General features: G+C 36.6%; 1 protein-coding gene and 1 pseudogene across 1 annotated transcript; one reads left to right on the top strand and one right to left on the bottom strand.

The window, feature by feature from the left end:
* The first annotated feature begins 189 nt into the window (after nucleotides 1-189).
* LOC109376177 (UDP-glucuronosyltransferase 2B31-like) lies at nucleotides 190-19,937 on the top strand. Its single transcript, XM_019631980.1, has 6 exons — nucleotides 190-940; nucleotides 2,614-2,762; nucleotides 9,198-9,329; nucleotides 12,175-12,262; nucleotides 13,125-13,344; nucleotides 18,996-19,937. The coding sequence occupies exons 1-6, from the start codon at nucleotides 217-219 to the stop codon at nucleotides 19,273-19,275; spliced, it is 1,593 nt and encodes a 530-aa protein (XP_019487525.1). The 5' UTR covers nucleotides 190-216; the 3' UTR covers nucleotides 19,276-19,937.
* On the bottom strand, nucleotides 10,823-11,988 carry LOC109376180 (alcohol dehydrogenase class-3-like; annotated as a pseudogene).
* Nucleotides 19,938-22,008: the final 2,071 nt, after the last annotated feature.

Genomic DNA, 22,008 nt, shown 5'->3' on the forward strand with positions numbered 1-22,008 from the left:
CTGGATGATAGCACTTGTAGAAATTAAACACATTTGTATAATGAAAGAGATCTCTATCTGTTTGACTACTTGCTATAAAAACGTTCTGTTTTCTAATATTTACTTTGGATTGTAAGGAGTTATATTTTAACTTTCTGATTGATTTCTCCTTGGATATAAGCATGAGCAAGGACAGAAAGGACCAGTGATTTGAAAAGAACCATTACATCCACCAGGATGTCTATGAAGGGGATTTCAGTTCTGCTGCTGCTACAGCTGAGTTGTTACTTTAGCCCAGGGAATTGTGGAAAGGTGCTGGTGTGGCCCACAGAATACAGCCATTGGCTCAATATGAAGACAATCCTGGATGAACTTGTCCAGAGAGGCCATGAAGTCACTGTTCTGGTATATTCAGCTTCCATTCTTATTGATCCCAACATACCATCTGCTATTAAATTTGAGGTTTACCCTACATCTTCAACAAAAGATGATTTTTTGCTTTTTGTCAAGCAACTGATGGACAAATGGACATATGATCAGCAAAAAGACACAATTTGGACATATTTTTCAAAAGTACAAGAAGTGTTTGTGGACCTTTCAGACTTTACTCAAAAGCTATGTAAAGACGCAGTTTTTAACAAGAAACTTATGACAAAGCTACAACAAACAAGGTTTGATATCGTTCTTGCAGATGCTGTGCTACCCTGTGGTGAGCTGCTGGCTGAGCTACTTAAAATACCTTTAGTATACAGTCTCCGCTTCTTTCCAGGCAACGCAATTGAAAAGTATAGTGGAGGACTTCCAAGCCCTCCATCCTACGTACCTATTATTTTGTCAGGATTAAGTGATCAAATGACATTCATGGAGAGGGTGAAAAATATGATATATGTGCTTTACTTTGACTTCTGGTTCCAAACATTTAATGAGAAAAAGTGGAATGAGTTTTATAGCAAAGCACTAGGTAAGTCATGTTTTCAGTTGGTAGCATGAAGTCCTTACTTTCCGACTTGCAGGTGTTTATATAAATGTAAATATTAAGTCAGAGGAATTTGTCTTTTATATGTGAAGTGATAAGACAAAATTATAAACTGATCATTCAGTCTCACAAATATTATGGAAATGCTCAAATTATAGGGTCATTGAAGAACTGTTTCCTGTTGTATAGTTTCATTTAAAAATTAATCCATTTTTCAATATTACCTGAAGAATTCCTTCACAATAGAGAGATGTAGTGGCTCTCTCACAGATCAAAATTATATAATTTGAGATTTCTAATGATTTTAAGTGCCTTCACCAAATACTTATAAATCATGTGTTCAAAGACATAAAATTTTGTTGAAGGATGGACATATAAATTACTAAACTATACTTTTTGGAAATTGTCCCTTCTTTAAAAACATAATAAGCAAAAGTTAAGAGTGTGTAATCTATTACTATACTTCATGAAAATTTTAAGCTATTACTTAAAATATTTTTATCAATGCACAATTATTATTAAGCTTCTGATATGGACTAAATGCTGTTATCCAATGAATTGAGCCACATTCTTAAAACCTCACAGCTTACAAGGAAAATGTGGGATCAAGGAAATAGCTTGCTAAATTTTACTCCAGGAAAAGGTGTTTCCATTGCTATGGTAATGTTAATAGAATGAGGGATTGAAATCATTGTTTACATTTGCATCTGTTAGTTTTGTAGCTTACAGAGTAAACAAATGCATGTTTAATGCTATAGTGTGTACAATTTAATCATTTTTTTAAGGTTGTGAATGAACTGATGTGAGGTTAGAGATAAAAGACTCATACTTTGTCACAAGTAGATGACAAAGGGCTGACAATTAAGTTCACGAACTTGCTGCAACAATGCTGCTAACCTTTTTGGATATCAGAGGGATTATTCATTATGAATTTGTACCAACTGTACAAACAGTTAACCAAGTTCACTATTAAAAAGTTCACCATTTGAAAGTGCTGAAAAGGCTGCATGAAAAAGTTTGATGACCTGAACTTTTTGCTAACAATTCATGGTTCTTGCATCACAACAATGTATCAGCTCACACAGCACTTGTCTGTGAGGGAATTTTTAGCCAGTAAACAAATAACTGTATTGGAACACCCTCCCTACTCACCTCACCTGGCCCCCAATGATGTCTTTCTTTACCCAAAGATAAAGGAAATATTAAAAGGAAGGCATTTTGATGACATTCAGGACATCAATGGTAATAGAATGGCAGCTCTGATGGCCATTCCAGAAGAAGAGTTCCAAAACTACTTTAAAGGGTGGACTAGGGGCTGGCATCAGTGCACAGCTTCCAAAGGGGACTACTTCGAAGGTGACCATAGTGATATTCAGCAATGAGGTATGTAGCACTTTTTCTAGGATGAGATCGCAAACTTAATTGTCAGGCCACATATGTTGTTCATATACTTATGAACTATATATATATATATATATATATATATATATATATATATATATATATATATAGAGAGAGAGAGAGAGAGAGAGAGAGAGAGAGAGATACTTTAAACATCTTTGACTACATAATTCTAAGCTATTTTTAGAAAATGATGTGGTATGTTCACATTACAATGTTCTCATTTCCTCAACAATTTCTTTGCTTTATTCCCTCAGGAAGACCCACAAAAATATATGAGTTAATAGGGAAAGCTGAAATGTGGCTCATTCGAACCTATTGGGATTTTGAATTTCCTCGCCCACTCTTGCCACATTTTGAATTTGTTGGAGGACTCCACTGCAAACCTGCTAAACCTCTTCCTAAGGTAAACCTATTCAAGCTTGTTTTACTTTTTTAGTTTGCATTTTCACTAGGAGAGCACCTGTGTTCTTTATTTAGAATGTCTGGTCCCACTGAGAGAGAGAGATGAGAATCTGGGTAAAATGACCTGCCAATTAGATACTCATATATTTCTATTACAAGAATCTGAATTTCATTATCATTACAGAAAACAGAATTGTATTCAAGAGAATTTGGAAATAGTGTCAGTTAAATTAAGGCCTTTATTATTCAACACATAAGAAAATATCAGCCATTAATTCAAAGAAAAATTTTAAAGTGACTAGCATAATGCAGGAATAAGTACTGGATATGCAGAGAAGCAGTGTAGATACAGTTTTTGCCCCCACACATCAGATATTCTACTTGGAAAGATACGTATAGAATATAAGTAAGTGATTTTTTTAAGGGCACATGGAATTTTCTTCAGAATAGATCACATGTTAGCTCACAATGTAAGTCTGAATAAATTCAAGAAGACTGAAATGATAATCAAGTATATTTTCTGACAGCAACAGTACAAAATTAGAATCAATTAAAAGAAGAAAACTGAAAATAACACAAACACCTGGAGCCTAAACAAGACTCTAATTTAACAAACAATGAGTCAAACAGGAAATCATACAGGACATCAAAATCTACCTTAATTATATTCCCCAAACTGTCTTTCCTATCCCTGTGGCAATATTGAAGTTACCAATTTATGTTGTCTCATCCCTTCCCCTTCTCCCTCATCCCCAACTCCTCCCATCTAGCAATCATCAGTTTTCCCTCTATGTCTCTAAGACTATTTCTGTTTACTTTGCTCGTTTATTCAGTACTTTAGATTCCACATATAAGTGAGACCATATGGTATTTGTCTTTCTCTGAGTGACTTATTTCACTCTGAAGCTGCTGTTGAATAATAGTATATGTCAACTATAATTTAATATCTATATAGTCACGGGATGTGGAGTACAGTGTGAGGAGTAGAGTCAATGAAATTGTAATAAATATGTATGATATCGGCGGAGGGATGTTGGATTGGGAGAAAGGGTTGTCACATTGTGAGGGTTGAAAAGAATAACTATTGCATTGTTTTGTACACGTGAAACTAATAATAAAAATAAAAACAAAAATTAAAAAATACAAAAACAAACAAACAAAATCTACCTTAAAACAAATGAAAATTAAACCAGTACATTCTACCATCTATGGGATGCAGAATTAGCAGTCTATGAGGGAAATTCACAGTGATACAGGCCTACCTAGAAAAAAAGAAAATTCTGAATCAATAATGTAACATTACACCTAAAAAGACAAGAAAAAAATAAAACAAACAAAAACTTCAGTATGTGGAAAGAAGGAAATAATAAAAATCAGAGTGAAAATAAATAGTCTAAAAATCAAATAAAAGAGACCAATGAAAGCAAGACTTGTTTTTTGAAAAGATAAACAAACTCCATAAACCTCTTAGCCAGACTCATCAAGAAAACAGAAAGAGCCCAAATAAATAAAATCATACAAGACAAAAGAGAAGTTACAACCAACACCACAGAAATACAAAGCATCATAAAAAAATATGATGAACAATTTTATCCCAACATACTGGACAACCTAGAACAAATAAATTTCAAGAAACATACAACTTTCCAAGACTGAACCAGGAATAAGCAAATATCTGAACAGGTTGACTAAAAGCAAGAAAACTGAAGCAGTAATGAAAAGAACTCCCAACAAACAAAAGTCCAAGACCACATGATTTCACAGGTGAAGTCAACAAACATTTAGTTCTACAAACAATTAATACCTATCACTCTAAAAATATTCCCAAAAAATTGAAGAGGAAATTACACTCCCAAACTCATTCTATGAAGCCAGCCAGCATTATCCTGATAGCAAAACCAGACAAAGACTCAATAAAAGAAGAAAACTACAAGCCAATATCCCTCATGAACATAGAGGCAAATACTCTCAATAAAATATTAGCAAACCGAATTCAACAATATATTAAAAGAATTATGCATCATGCTCAAGTGGGATTTGCTCTAGTGCTACAACAATGGTTCAATAGCCACAAAAAATGTAATACACAATATCAACAAAACCAATGATAAAAATCATATGATCATACCAATAAACGCCAAAAAAAACAACCTTTGACAAACTCCAACATCTATTTGTGAAAAAAACTCTCAACAAGGTGGGTATAGAGAGAACATACTTCCACATAATAAAGGCCATATATGACAAACCTACAGCTAATATACTCAATGGGGGAAAACTGAAATCTTTTCCTCTAAGAAGAAAAAACAATATCACCACTTTTATTCAACACAGTATTGAGTGCCATCACAATTGGACAAGAAAAAGAAAAACAAAAAAGGAATTCATATTAAAAAAGAAGATATAAAACTGTCACTATTTGCAGATGATATGATACTAAATATAGAAAACCATAAAAACTCCACCAAAGAAACTATTAGAACTAAATGAATTCAGTAAAGTTGCCAGATATAAAATTAATATACTTAAATAAGTTGTGCTTCTATATACTAATAATGAGCTATCACAAAAATATAGAACATAACCCATTTTTAAAATGTATCCAAAAAAACCCCACAAGAAATGAATTTAGCTAAGGAGGTGAAAACTACGAGACATTGATGAAAGACACGAAAGACGCACAAACAAATAGAAGGATATACCATGCTCATGGATTGGAAGGATTAATATTTTAAAATATCCATACTGACCACCGCAATCTACAGATTAAATTCAATCCCTATCAAAGTCTACTGGCATTTTTTTCTCAGAACCAGGACAAATAATCATAGAATTTATAAGACAGCAAAAAAGATTCCAAAGATATAGCCAAAGATATCTTGAGAAAGAACAAAGTTGGAGGTATCATGTTCCCGATTTTAAAATACACTACAAAGATATAGTAATCAAAACATTATAGTATGGCATTAAAAACAGACACATAGGTCAATAAGACAGAATAGCGAGTCCATAAAAAAATCCCTTCCTTAAATGGTCAATTAATCCATGACAAAGGAGGTAAGAAAATATAATAGGAAACTGACATGCTCCTCTATAAGTGATGCAGGAAAAACTGGACAGATACATGCAGAAAAGAAAGAAAGAAACTAGACTACTTTTTTAAACCATGTACAAACAAACTCAAAATAGATTAAAGATTTAAATGTAAAACCTAAAACCATAAAACTCCTAGAAGAAAACATAGGCAATAAACTCTTTGACATTGGTTTTAGCAAGTTTATTTTTGATATCTGTCTTCGGCAAAGGCAACAAAAACAAAACAAATGAAAATGCATCAAAGTAAAAAGTTTCTGCTGAGCAAAGGAAACCATCAACAAAGTAAAAAGACAACCTACTAAATGGGAAAAGATACATGCAAATGTATTTCCAATAAGGGGTGAATATCCAAAAGATGTATGGAACTCATACAACTCAACATTAAAAACAAACAATCCGATTAAAAAGTGGGCACGGGAACTGAATAGATACTTCTCCAAAGAAGATATGCACATGGCCAACAAAAATATAAAAAGATTCTTCATATCAGTAATCATCAGGGAAATGCAAATCAAAAACACAGTGAGATATCACCTCACACCTGACAAAGGCTATCAATAAGTCAAAAAACAAGGGCTGGCAAGGACGGGGAGAAAAGGGAGCTCTCGTGCATTGCTCCTGGGGCTGCAAATTGGTGCAGCCACTATGGAAAACTATTTGGAGTTTTCTCAAAAGTTAAAAGTAGAACTACCTTATGGCCCAGCAATTCTACTTCTGGGTATTTATCTGAAGAAATCCAAGACACTAATTTGAAAGCTGTAAGCACCACCATGTCATTGCAGCATTATTTACAATAGCCAGGAGATGGAAGCAACCTAGGTTTCCATGGAAAGATAAGTGAACAAAAGAGAAGTGATACACACACACACACACACACACACACACACACACACACACACACACACACACTGGAATATTACTCACCAATACAAACCAATGACATCTTGCCAAATGCAAAAACATGGATGGACCTAAAGGTCATTATGCTAAAGGAAATAAATCAGACAGAGAAAGACAAATACCATATGATGTATATGTCTAATCTAAACAGAACAAAACAAACAAAAAACAGAAACACTCTGTAAATACAAAAAACAAGCCGATTATTGCCAGTGGGGAGAGGAAAGGTGGGTGAGATGGAAAAGGTGAAGAGGAATAGGAGATACAAACTTCCAGTTGTAAAATAAGTTATTGGAATGTAATGTACAGCATAGGGAATATAGTCAGTAATATCATAATAACTTTGTACAGTGATAGATGATTACTAGATTAATCACAGATATCAGATGCAAAGGTATATCGATGTCAAATCACTATGCTGTACACCTGAAACTAATATAATATGTCAACTATACTTTAATAAACTTTATTAATTGATGCAGAGGGAGAGTTTGGAAAAATCTGACAAAGGTTAAGATAAGGTATAAATTATTATAGTGTTAAGAAAAGATATGGGCCGGCCGAGTGGCGCGATGGTTAAGAACTGGCTTGGGACACCAGAGGGCCCCGGTTCGGATCCCACATATGAGGGCCAGTGACACTGCCCTCTACAGCTAAGATGCTGAACAACAGCTCAACCTGGAGCTGGGCGGCTGTGAGTCGCTGGCGATGGCGTAGGCTGCAGTCCCTGTGGCAGTGGGTTGCCATGGGCTACCGTATGTAGCCAGCAGCCAGCGTGAGCGGCCAGCAGCCGCAGTGAGCGGCCGTCCAGAAGCCGGAGACTGATCTGCCTCGCCCGGGAAGAGCACAATGATGGTGCCAACTTGGGCCAGTGAAGCAGTGTCCTCCACAACTAGACTGAAGAACAAAACGACAGCAACTTGTCTGTTCCCCTTCCCCCGATTCCCCAGCACTGTTCCCATCCCCACAATTCCCCAATAAAAATCTTAAAAAAAAAAAAGATATAAAATCATCCTAATGATAACACCATTTTTTGTAGTACTCACAGTCAAAGAAATAAAATACTAATGAGTAAACTAAAATAAGTCTCCACAAAACCTGTCAGAAAATAAACACATTTAGTAGAACTACCACAATAAAGAATTAAACGTGAGTTAAGATCCCACTGGGTAGTATATTCGAAGAATCTATATTAAGAATTGATAACATTATAAATGAAGGGTCCGGATATATCATCTAAGAGCATTTCCTCTTCAATACTGTGTACTGAAATATTTCATTTATTCTTATACACACAGAGAGACACACACACATTTGCACAAATATACATAATAGAGGATATCAAGCTATAATAGTATCAATTGTATACACCAAACAAACTGAGGGAATAGGTCTGTTAAAAATAGCCACTGATAAAAACAGAATGGAGTTTCCTCAAATAATTAAAAACAGGATCACCATTTGCTCCACAACTATACTTCTGGGTATATTCGAAACAATGACATTAGGATGCTGATGAGATATTTCCACACCCATCTTCATAGCAACACAATTCACCAGACCAAAAGACTGAAGCAACCCAAGGGTCCACTGGTGGATGAATCAATAAACAAAATAAGGTATTTACACACAATGCAATACTGTGTGTTATTTGCTGTTGAGAAAGCTCCAACTAAAGACAACTCATGAATGATGTCCACAAAATCCGAGCCTCAACAGCCCTGCTCAGCTCCTTTACACTCAAGCCTACGGTTTCTTGGATGGATTAACTCCATCCCCTATCTGATCTTCCTCTTTCCTGAGGCCTTCTTTTCATCCTAGCGTTGTTGTCTTCAAATAACCCTGCCTTCTCATGAAGTGCCTGAAGAAGGACACTCTCAGTTTGGTCATTTTTGCCTCCAGCAATATTTCAGGCTTCAGTTGCTGCAGGACTTACTTGTCTTTCTTGTGGGTCAAGGTATCTGTAGAAGAATATTACTCATCCTTAAATCTGAGGAAATTCTACCACATGCTATAAATGAGCGGAATCTTAAGGATACTGTGTTAAGTGAAATAGGACAGTCACAAAAAGACAAATACTGTATGATTTCACTCATGCAAGGTATAAAGAACACTAACATTCATAGAAACAAAAAGTAGAATGATAGTTGTAAGTGAACGTGGGAATGGAGAATTACAGAATAATAAACACAGTTCTAATGAGCAAGATGAAAAAGTTCCAGATGTGGGATACAAAACAATAAGAATATTACTTAAATGTGTACTTAAAATGGGTTAAGACGGTATGTGTATTTTACAGTTAAAAAACAAACAAACAGCCACTATACTAATGATTCCTGATAATACTTGATTTTCTCTCATTAGCTGTTTGTAGCACTTCTTTCAATAGTATTCACTGTACTGATATTCCTTTATGATGGACCAAATTCTTTCTTCACAGGAAATGGAAGAGTTTGCCCAGAGCTCTGAGGAAAATGGAATTGTGGTGTTCACTCTGGGGTCAATGGTCAGTAACATGACAGAAGAAAGGGCCGATGTGATTGCTTCAGCCCTTGCCCAGATTCCACAAAAGGTTAGATAAAGTACAAATCTATTTAGTGAGTGTGTTAAACTCTGCACAGAGTCTGACTACAGAAATTTTCTTCATGAAAGGCAAATTACTATGATAGCCCCAATTCATATCAGAGAGCAATTTAAAAACCAAAATATACATGGCAGGTGCTACAGTAATGCATAGGATGTTTTTGGTTGACAGTAACTTTGGCATTAAAATTGTGATGACAAAGAAGTGTATTTAAGAGGTACAGTATAAAGTTTGGTATTATAATGGTATTCAAGCTAGGTATACATCTCACCAAATTCTGTCCTGTCATTTCTCTTTTTTCCTTGCAAGATTCCTGACTGCATTGTAGACACTATAGAAGATCTCAGAAAGGAGTTAAATTTTAACAGTAACACTAAACAGGAATTTGTAACAGTCAGAAAGCAACGTAACATTTAGGCCAGGATGTCTAGGCCTCTCTTACTTCCCCTGAATTTTGGAATAGGCCTATGCCCTGTGTTTTTCAGGGTGCTATTCAGAGAAAGGATGTCCAAGGCTCACCAAGTTGCATCCAGGTACCCAAACCAGCCATGATTTAGGTAAAGAGAAAAACTGGCCTGTAGAAAAGAAAGAAAACCTCCATGGTGGGCCAGGCCCTGGTAAAGTCTGAAGCAAGAAGACATAAAAGAAAAGGTGGAGGTGGGTCCAGCCTTTAAGGTGACCATGTGCTTTACATAAAGTGGTCCCACAACAACTCTGCTTCTAACCAATCGGAATAACTCCCCCTGACTGAAGAAGGAAAAATAAATATAAAATGGAGTCAACCAGAAGCAATGCTAGTATGGGACAGTTTCAGATGCCCCCTTCTCCATAAAATATGGTAGTAAATTATCTCTAACATATAAAATTGCAGTCTCTGGGAATTTAGGAACTGCTTTTTAACTTCCTAACTGATGTAGCTTTCTCCATATCACCCATGCTAGTTTGCTGAGAACCTGAAGTTATATGAACACTCAAAAGCAAACAAATGTTAACCACTTCTCAACTAGAATTCAGCTTTTGAGGATTGCTTGGGAACTTCAAAATTTGGACATAATTCTGGTTCCTAGCCTGGAAATGGCTTGGCCAGTTATGATTAAGTAACCATATTAATCAATGCTGTCAGTGTGCTCTGTAGCTCATCATGAAGAGTTAACAGTTGGCTAAATAAAATTTAGCATCCTCATATTTGATCTTTTTTTTAACTTCCACACATATGCAGAAATCACTTTTATTATGTTAAAAAAATCCTTAATGAGATAGCAATTATTCATGTGGAGAGTCCAGAAAACAGATATATGATTGTATTAGTCTTATCCTTGATTAAAGATTTATGAATTATACACGAAACATTACTCCCTAGAGTAGGTTACTGAAGGTCTAAGAGGCTGTGAATTTGGAAGACCTTCTCCCTGCTTGTCTGCCTGCTTCAATCAGACCACACGGCTCAGGTATAAGGATGGACATGTTTTTCTCTTTTGAATTTAAAACTTTACAACAGTTCAGATACTCTTTTCTGCATGCAACAGTTCAAAGGCTTTGTTAATTTGGTCAAAAGACAGATTGTGAGTCACAAATTCATCCACTTTTATCTTTTTGGACATATATTCAGACACCAGCTTTGGGATGCTTTCTACACTCTTCCATCCTCCAAAGGTAGTGCCTTTCCATGTGCAGCCTGTTACCAGCTGGAATGGCAGAGTAGCAATTTCCTCCCCTGAAGCAGCTACTCCAACCACCACGCTGACGCCCCAGTCCTTGTGGCAGGCCTCAAGAGCTGCTCTCATGACCTTCACATTACCAATACACTCAAAGGAATAATCCACTCCCCCATCAGTCATCTCTATGAGCACTTCCTGAATGGGTTTACTGAAGTCATGGGGGTTCATACATTCAGAGGCTCCAAACTCCTTGGCCCTTGTGAATTTATCTTTATTGATGTCCACACCAATGATCCGGGATGCACCAGCCACCTTACAGCCTATGATAACCGCCAATCCAGCTCCTCCCAAAAGAGCCGTCCCAAAGACGGCTCAAGTAGAGCCAGGTTCCACCTCAGCTGTGTTCCTCATATTTGATCCTTTTCCACAGCTATACTTTTCTTTATGAAGTCCCAATGTGCTCCTCTTTTCTATATTTTAAGAATTTTAAATCCCAACCTCAGTGATAACACTATATCTATGTAAAACTTACCAGTTGAAATTTTTCTTAGAAGCAGTGATTAATAATTAGTTAACTAAAAGCTAAGCATGTTTATTAAGCAGAAATTATTTATTATTAATAAATTGTTAAAATTCAGAATTCCTTCTCACAATAGCTGATTGCATGAATTTTGTAAATCAAAAGATGTAAAGCTCTAATAAAGTAACTTATGAAACTAATACATATAAGTAAAGCACTTCTTTCATAACTCAAAAAGAAATAAACAGGTTAACATTAAATGTGGGAGATGACAGCTAGTAAAATAAATAGTTAAAACAAAATATATGTGCAAATTATTAATTTGCTAGCTACTGTTTTTCCACTAAAATTACATGACTACCTAAAAAATTTTATATGGTTCAAATGGTCATTGATAATCTCATTTGTCTAGCCCCTAAGTGTGAAACATCATTGCATTCATACCAATTGAATACAAAAATAAGTACATGTAATATGAGTATTCCTCCTACATCAGTGTTTTATTCATTCTCATTATCTAACATCTCTTGTCCTCATTTACTTATCTGTAATATGTAAGGGAGTTAACTAAATGTCTCTTAATCTATTTAGAATCTAACATGCTATAAATTTGTAGCTTGACTAGTGGAATAAGTTATTTTCTTCACCCTAACAGGTTATATGGAAATTTGATGGCAAAAAACCAGACACCTTAGGGACAAATACTCGGCTCTATAAATGGATCCCCCAGAACGACCTTCTTGGTAAGACTCTGGAAAACACTGAAATGAGAGTCAACCTGACTAGATGATAAACAATTCATCAGGAAAGAAATTTATTAAACATTGCTTATTGAAAACCTCAAAAATAAAAATTCACTTCCTTATATGTAGTTCCCAGTCCTAGGGGAAAAGGGTAAGATACACATTCAAATTCCTTATGACCAGAAACGAATTATGTTTATTTCATGTGTAATTACCTCTCACAGAGAATATTTCAACATTTCTGGATTGTCACTCTGTCTCTTAATTCCCTCCTCCCACTAATCCTTGAAACTTCTGTAAGGGTGGACAGGTGCCCCTGAAAAAGGTCCACTCATCTTTTATTACCATTGAGTTTCCCTTTTCCAAAGGAAATATTCAAAACCTCTTTCCAAAGTAATAACATGTTTCATTATAATGTGCAGCTTTTCCTTCCTCTGACTCCTATGCTATTATCACGACATTTCCTGCTGCTTTGACACCCAATATATCAGACTCGGTGACTTCACTATTTCATTAAGAGAATATATTCTAACATATTCCCCTCTCTCTTTTTTAACCCATGCATTTTTTTCTTCTTTTTTTAATCCACCATGGTCTTTTCAAATTGTCCACCAGGCAATCTCATATTCATTTTTAAGTCTCAAGTCACACACCAATCTTCTATGTATCTTTCACTTACTTTGCCAGCTGACTTATGTGCTTCTTCCTTTGAGCACTGGGAGAAATTCTAATGCAGCTTCATGTGTATAATAATGTGTTATCTAGAATACACTGCCTCTTTCAGGGTCTTATATTGCCCTCCTCCCATTTTATTCTATGACTATAATTAATAATTTGCTGAAATTCACCCAATCAATCCTAGGCCATCCGAAAACGAAAGCCTTTATAACTCATGGTGGAACCAATGGCATCTATGAGGCGATCTACCACGGGATCCCCATGGTGGGCATTCCTTTGTTTGCGGATCAACCTGATAACATCGCTCACATGGAAGCCAAAGGAGCAGCTGTCAGTTTGGACTTCAACACAATGTCAAGTACAGATTTGCTCAATGCATTGAAGACAGTTATTAATGACCCTTTGTGAGTATCACAATTTTTTTAATAGATGGCATTTACAGATAGGTTCTTTTGTCAATGGTGCATAAGAGTTTCATCCCATTTTTAAGAGGCTAATTTTGACATTAATATAATTTAACCCATCTTAAACCTACTTCTATTTTTAACCATGCATTGATTTCAAGTTGAATTTTTAATCCCATATGTTTATTTAATGGGTAGCCAATTGGTGCAACAATTTTCTCCTCAAATAATGTAAAGTTATATAGGTAATTGTAAAAAGAACATATTTTTTAAAATACGATAGACTCCATAGAAGGAAGAATGATGAACTAAGAAAAATCATAAATTCTTTCCATTGAGTACCTAAAATTTCTGAAACTGTAATCTTTTTACACCCCCAAACTTGACTTTATTATAAACATTTTAACAGATTTTATAATGAGATATAATTTACATATCATAAAATTCATAAGTAAAATTATAAAATTCAAATATATGTAATATGTTTACAAAGCTATGAAACCATCACCATAATATAAATTTAGGTCATTTTTATCACTGCAAAAAGAAACATCATATGCCTTAGAAGTCACTTCCCACACCTACATGTTCAGCAACAATTAATAAATTTTCTGTCTCTACTAGTCCTTTTGAACATTTCATAATAACTGAATCATATAATATATGATCTTTTACAACTGGCTTCTTTCACATAGCATAATGTTTTTCAGTTTCTTAACGGCTTTGCACTGCTGAATAACTTTCTATGATATGGATAAAGCACATTTTATTTATCCATTTATCAGTCCATGGACGTTTTGGTTGTTCCCATGTTTGCCTGTTATGAATATTGCTATCTCTGCTTTTGTGTGAATATAAGTAAAGAAGCCAGTACTTACAGCATGTGGAAATAGACTAAATCATTTTTTAAAATACCATCAGACAACATATATACTATTTTAAAGGCATGCTTAAATAGACATGACAAGAAATTGTAAGTACAAATGTACAAAAAAGATCTATTTCAACAATGACTATAAAAATATATAGCTATACCAGTATCAGATATGATAAACCAGAAAGACCACTAAAAACAAAGATGATGATAAATTGCTAAATCTTTCAAAACACCACAAATTATTAATTTGACATGCCTACTAATAAATCCCCAAATAAAAAAAGTAAAAGTAGACAAAAAGAAAAACCAAACTAAATCTGTAGTCATAATAGGATGTTTTTAAAGAACTTTTCCAAAAAATGACAAAATAAGTACATAAAAAATATGAAACAAAATTTTACAGAGCAGCCTATTTGAGATATATACAAGAGTGGAGAACATGTATTTTTCAACAGCATATGGAATAGTTAATGGAATAGACCATACAACTTGGAGCAAAGCCAAGACTCTGTATTTGAAATTTTACAAATTGTAAAGGGCATATTGTCAGATCACATTAGGATTAAGTCAGGAATTAAGAAAAGAAAACAAAACAAAACAAAAAACCCTAAGCTAAAAAAAAGAAAAATCTCAAAATTTTGAAAATTAAGCAATACATTTCTAAATAATTCAGAGTCAATACTGAAATGATAATCATACATGAACCTTCTCCACAGCAATTCCCCTTCTAGGTATACACAACAGAAATGTGTCAACATGTAAACCAAAGGACATATACAAGAATATTTATATCAGCATTAGTAAAAATGGCCCAAAAAGATTAACAATCCAAATGTCCATTGAACGTTATGAAGCAATAATCAGTGGTACTGTCAGATGATACAGCATTGGATACAATACAGCATTGGAATTAACCAACAACAACTTCAGAAAAGACAAAAACAAAGAAGTATTACTAGCTGATTCTAATATATACATGAGAAAACTCATCTGTGATGTTAAAGGTAAAGACAGTAGTTAATTATTACAAGTGATTAGTTACTAAAAGGTCCAAAAAATGGGGAGCTTCTAGTAGTTTGGGGTATCCTGTATCAGTATCTAGGTAGTAGGTACATAGTTATATTTACTTCATGACAATTTTCTAGGTAATTATAGAATTTTGAGCTGTTTACATGAAATATGAACATTTTTCTTAGTTTTTCATACTTAAGTTAAGGGTATATTTTTACAAAATATTTTGTTTCCTTTTGTTTAGTTTTCTTTTGTTTTGTTTTGTACAAGCAGCAAAATAGACTGATTTGTGTCTTTGCCAAAAATTTATATAGCACTGATTTTCCATGGGAAATATAATACTTTTACATGCCAATACCATACAGGATAATTTCTTAATAAATCAAATAAAGAAATAATATATAGCAAATAAATGACCAATTAATCACACTATTGTTCCAGGCAAGAGGAGATGGAGGAATAAAGCCCAAATTTAACATGAGGTGTACCTTCAGAAGAGTGTGGATCCTGAGAAAGTAAATACCTACTAAGAAGGGCTGCAGGTAGCTAAATAGGCTCAAATAAAAAACAAACAAAAAATAACAGAGTCTAGCAGCCATTTCTACAGAGAGGTCTCTTCTGCAGGCTGCACTCTGGGTAGAGACCTACACTAAGCAGCCTGCCTCCTGCACTAAACTGCCTTCCCGCACTGTGTCCCAGCCATCTGAGCCAGCCCTTAGAAAGGAGTCCCTGGAATAGTATTTCAAATAGGACTGAGGCTTTCCCCATCCAACTGGAGCTATGCAGCTATCAATACATCCCATCAGCATCTTCACCGACCACAGTGGCTCCATTCTGACCAATTAAGACAGTGTCTTTGGAACCATTCAAACTGTGAGGATTTCAAGTCTCCATTTGAATTAGGATGGACCAACAGGGACCAGGGGAAGGAACTTCTATCTATATAAGGCAACTCCCCTCTAGCTCAGGGTGGACACTTTCTCTTTCCAAGGAAGACTGAAGGCTGCATATCCCCAGCTGGAGCTGAAACACCAAAAGAACTCTCCAGAGCAGAGCAGAGGGGAGTGGACCAGCTCAGGGAAGAGTGGAGTTAACAGGACCAGAGCAGAGCAGAGCTGTCTAGCCAGAGAGGGGCCTGGCCTCAGGGCCACCTCACAGCTATACTGTTTCCCAGTTGAGCTAGAACACTATAGAGCTGTTTGCACTGAATAAAGGTTTCCGCTTCACTGCACACCAAATTGGGGATTCCTGTTGGTGTTGAAATGGCACCAGTGACCATCAGTTGACAGGAGGCACTCCTGACAGTCAGCAAGCAGGACCTGATTTCCATCATCCAGCACAAAAGTAAATGTCCCCTGCTGCTAGAACAGGTTGCTAGGGAACAAAGTTGCCAGTGTTGGTAGGCTGGCTACCTCTTTCACAGGGCTGCCCTGAGGTTTAGCACCACTAAGAGGGGTTTTTCAACAAGACAGGAAGGAATGCCCCAAAGGTCTCCAGAGTTTTTACAATAGGTTACTAGTGAAGAGTCACCTCCTCCAAACTGAAACTCTCAAATACTGCTCACAAACTCAATATTCATAGTCTACATGTCCCCTTGTCATAGGTGCTTTTCCACAGGCTCTAGCTGATAAGCCCCCAGGGAGGCCCCCTGCTTACCAAAGGAAACCACAAGTAGAAGGATGACATCAAGAAATGATTTACTTCATTGTTATAGAAAATTTTCTTTTGGTCTTTGTCATAAACAAGTGGATTAAAACTTCACTTATATCACAAAGAAGTGGATTTGAAATCATATTAAACCAATACACGTGATGTAATGAGAACTCTAATAAGAAAAAAAGAAAAAATGACTACGGGGTGCTGTATAGTATCCAATGCTGTATCATAGTGAGGCCAGAAAAAGCCTCTCTTAGCTGTGACACTGACACCAATGCTTCCATCAGAAGTTAGAAGTAGACTTGGGGTGTGATAGCAAAGACTATTCCAAGAGAGCACAAAGTGGGGAGAAAGTACAAAGGTGCTGAGGTGGGAACACATTTGGCAGCTTCTGTGAACAGCCAGAAGGCCAACGTGCCTACAATAGAGTGTTCAGGACAAAGTGACAGGAGAGAGGTTCCAGGGGTCTGTCCACTTTCAAAACACAAAATTCAACCAAGTAAATTTTAAGGTATAATTACCTATACTGAGCAATTCATGAATCAGGCAGCATCTGATCAGGAACTACAAGGACTCTCTGAGGAGTTGTACAAAATGGAAAGCTGTATAGAAAGGAGGGTGTGGCAGGGAAGTAATTAGCAAAAAATATATATACATATTTAGACAAGGATTTCTTTTTCCAGCAAAGGAATGACAAGGGTTTTATCATGCAGATTGCCTCTTCTCTACAAGATAAAATGCTTGCCATTGAGAGGGCCCAAGTAAGATTACCTCCCTGGTGATTACCAGAAAATTTCAGACTGGTTCATTAACATTATATTTCTGGAAAAAAATGAAATTTCAGTTAAATGAGGTATTAAAATTTAGGTTTGCATCATAAGCATTTAGCAGGAGTGTTGCAATTTAGGGCCTATGGTTTTCTCTTTAATACCATGTAGGGTCCTTTAGGACAAAGAACAGATTTAAAATTCATTCTAAATGGGATGAGAAGTCAGATGGAAATTTTGAGCAGGGCAGTTTTATAATCTGATGTGTTTCAAAAAAAAAGATCATGCTGGCTACTGGGTGACAATGACAATACAGGTATGAAGAGGAGAATAGAAGCACAGGGACTAGTGAGGACGCGTTTCTCCCACCATGACACAATTCCTTTAAAACTTCAAAAGCATCACCCTAACACTGCATTTTACTATCCAATTTATGATGACAAATGAAAGATCAAACCTACAGAAAAAATGTTTAAGTGTTTATTTGAGCCAATACCTGAGTACCGACTCGAAGCAAAATCTCAAGGAATGAGAAAATGTTCCCAAGAACGGCAGTTTGGCTGTCGTTTTTATACATTTAGAATTTAAGGAGAAATATAAGCAAGGTTACATGAAATCTATTAGTGGTAGATTAAGGAGGGGGGAGAAAGCAAAGTAGAGGTTGGAGAGATCTCTAGGATTGGATACATAGTAAGATGGAGAGATACAAACTTCTTTTGCATTGAAATACAGGATAGCTAATATTTAACATTTACAGTAAATAGAGATGGTATGTGGGTAACAAGACAACAATGAAAAATTTGTGGTCATTGTGCTCTGGTGCATAAAGTTATGCTTTTGAGGCATCTGGAAAAGAACTTGCTCTCACATTCAAAAGGTAAGGATCCTAGGTGTATAAAAAATATATACAGGCTCCCTTAAGGTAAAGATTAACCTTTTACTAGGCCTGGGATGTGACTACTCACCAGGACTTGCCCAAGTAGGAATTTATGATCAGCTCATCCTATATGATTATTTTTGGTCATTGAGCTTGTCATGTCTGCTATGTAGATCCTTTTCCATTCACATTTATAGCCCTTAGAAGGGTTCTATCATTTGCTCTGCTAAAATGATGTAACTTTCCCAGATTACCTTTCTTCATCACTTTATAAAATACTTGTCATCACAAAATTCCAATGTAAAAACCAGACCATTTATGAAGACCCAAATGAAAATAACTTCTGCAATTCTGTGACATTTATTTTGAAACATATGTATGAGACTTAAAAACCTTTCATGAGAATAATACGCTTAAGCAAATTAACTTCCTTTCATTGTTGTGTCGTTTTGTTTCTCTTTAGATATAAAGAGAATGCCATGAAATTATCGAGAATTCACCATGATCAGCCAATGAAACCTCTAGATCGAGCAGTCTTTTGGATCGAGTTTGTCATGCGCCACAAAGGAGCCAAACACCTGCGGCCAGCCTCCTATGACCTCAACTGGTTCCAGTACCACTCTCTGGATGTGATTGGGTTTCTGCTGGCCTGTGTGGCAACTGCTATATTTGTCATCACAAAATGTTGTCTGTTTTGTTGCCAGAAGTTTGCTAAAACAGGAAAGAGAGAAAAGAGGGAGTAGTTGTATCTGAACTGAGGCTGGTGTGCCTCACAGACGGGACTTCTCCAGAATGATCCAGCAAGAAGTTGTGAAGGAAGGATCCCTTCCTCCTGTGACAGAACAATGTTTCACCACTCAGCTTGTCAATTCAAAATATGTTTTTGAGTGATTTACTACCAATTTAAGATCTAGACAAATATGTCATGCCAGAGATACAAGCTGGCAAAAAAATAAAACAAAACTATACATATATTGAAATGTATTATTCTAATACAAATGTCACAACAACAAAAAATGAGCTCCACTGTGTTTCAGACATTATACCTGGACACGAGAACACATGTGATATGTAAGTCTATTTACATAGCAATACTATTTTGCAAATATTCAGACTATTTTAATTTCATTCTAGTGCAGAATTCTGTTGTTTCATCTTTTGCTAAAAAAATATTTAATGGTTAGAATTATGTACAAAAATTCACCCTTCCATTTCATTTTGGGATACCAGTATGCTCCTTGGTTTGACTGTGCATCCAGACTCAACATCACTTTTGCCTAAAAACATGTCAAGCCATTTACCTTTATCCTGTTTAAGTTACTTCCCATCAAAATATATGTGGATTTTGAAATATAACAACAGCTACAGTTACTTCCTATAATAAAACTGAGCTATTTATGAAAGACGTGGGTTTCAGTAGCTAATTCTCTTTACCTCACAGCCCTTTAAAAAGATTCACTTGATTGCATTCACTCTCATTTCTGCCTTTGATAGAGGAAGTAAGGGAACCCCACTTGTAGGTTTGATAATGTAGAACCCATACTCTAACGAAACTGTTAAATTTTCATTCTCCCAAAATGTGTGTGTACATATATATGTCAAAACAGGCACAGCATCACTTAGCTACTTACACATATGTTGAGCAATTCTATGTCTTTGTTGAAGGCAGTTTGAAATAATAATTATTATTCTATATAACCATACCAGATCAGCATGTCTCATTCCTTCTCTCTTTCCTCAGAAATCTGCTGTCTCATCACTTCCATTAACCTATTATGAACACATTAAATCCTTTGGCATGACAAATATAACACAATCATAATTTTCTTTGGAACCTAGGGCCACTATGAATGACCATAATCAATAATAATGTAAAGAATACAAAAATCATGTAAATTTTATGAAATAGGAAAATAAAATCACAAAGCCTTCAAGGCCCTCCTAAATCATACACACTAGGATCCAAGTGGTCCAGTTGAGAAAAACATTATTGTCCTTATTGGTCAAGAAGACCATCATCAAAGTCTCACAACAAACATTCCCCATTGTAAGGCATGAATTCATTTTAAAAACAAGTTAAAATTTTGATGCTGGAGGAATTATAGGAAAAGCTTACCACAGAATTTTCCATACAACTCTTCTAGATAATTGAAACTATTTGAGAGAGGGCCAACATGGCATATTAGGTAAATGCTATGCCTACTGCATCCCAGGATCACACCCAAATTACAAATTAATTATATAACGACCAACCTCAAGAATCATCTGAAGACTAGCTGAACAGAAACCCTATAACTAATATATAAAAAAGAGGCCACATCAAGACTGGTGGGAGGGGCAGAGACATAAAGTGGACTGACCCCAAGCCCACGTATGGTGGTTGAATGCTGGGAGGGACATATTGGTGGCAGAGGTCCCCCCTGAAGAGGGAGGGGTCCCAGCCCTTGCGCTGCTTCCCAGCCCTGGGGTCCTGTGCCGAGAAGAAACTGTCCCATTGCATCTGACAATGTAAATCAGAGAGGGCTCTGCCTGCCCTTCCCGGTGGGGCAAAGGGCAGCTGGAAACACAGATACCCTCTTGAAGAGCCAGACATGGACTCGCTTACTAGTAAACACTCACCTGGGAGGCATGGCAGCTGGGAGGCTCAAACCTGCGGGACAGTTGTACCGCTTTTGGGTGGTGATAGAGGGACAGGAGCCATTGTTGTCCCTGTAGGGAGCCTGACACACAAGGCAGACCAGAAGGTGCAATATTTTCAATATTGAGTGCTTCCCCAATTGGACAAGTCTGGTACTACACTGGTCTGCTGGAATCCGTGCAACACACGCCATCCTGGGTCCCCACTCCCATGCACAGCTGGTGCTACATCGACCAGGACGCTCTTCACTGCTGGGCTGATGGCACTGCCCACAGGCAGTAGAAGACTTTTTAAAGCAGTGGATGGTCCATAACAATCCTAGAAGATTTTGGTGGTGGACAGTGAACTAAAACCTGCACACAGCAACTCTTGGGCAGCTCTTGGGAATTTGTGAGCCTGAGGCAAGCAGTGGCTGGCTGTAGTGTTCTAAGGTTATTTAACAAAGTGGTCACAGGACAGGCACTGCCCCAAGGCAAGCGGTGACTGGCTGCAGTTTTCTCAGAATGCTGGGCGATGTGGTCACTGTATGGGCACTGGTATAAGAACTAAATCTGCAAAACTTTGTAGAAACCACTGGCCATATCTCACGATGTCTGAGACTAACCTATCCCAGAAGTGCTGCATTGCTGTGGGCACTCTCAACACCAGGTAAACTAGCCGGTCCTATACACCCAAGGAGGCTCTTTCAACCACTGGGCCTTATGGGCAGCCGGTAGGGGGCATGGCCTATGGGCCCTGAGACTTTTGCTAAGCTACCTCAGGCCCACGACTGGTGACAGTGGGCCTCAGTTCACAGCAAGGCCAATGCCACATGCCTCCAGGTCCAGCACAGGCAGCA

Source organism: Hipposideros armiger, unplaced genomic scaffold (assembly GCF_001890085.2).
Source record: "Hipposideros armiger isolate ML-2016 unplaced genomic scaffold, ASM189008v1 scaffold_1059, whole genome shotgun sequence".
In the NCBI taxonomy this organism is placed as follows: domain Eukaryota; kingdom Metazoa; phylum Chordata; class Mammalia; order Chiroptera; family Hipposideridae; genus Hipposideros; species Hipposideros armiger.

Coding starts and splice junctions, on each gene's coding strand:
- LOC109376177 (XM_019631980.1), top strand. CDS start 217: ATGTCTATGAAGGGGATTTCAGTTCTGCTGCTGCTACAGCTGAGTTGT. Junction 2,763..9,197: donor CTGCTAAACCTCTTCCTAAG/GTAAACCTATTC, acceptor CTTTCTTCACAG/GAAATGGAAGAGTTTGCCCA. Junction 9,330..12,174: donor TTGCCCAGATTCCACAAAAG/GTTAGATAAAGT, acceptor TCACCCTAACAG/GTTATATGGAAATTTGATGG.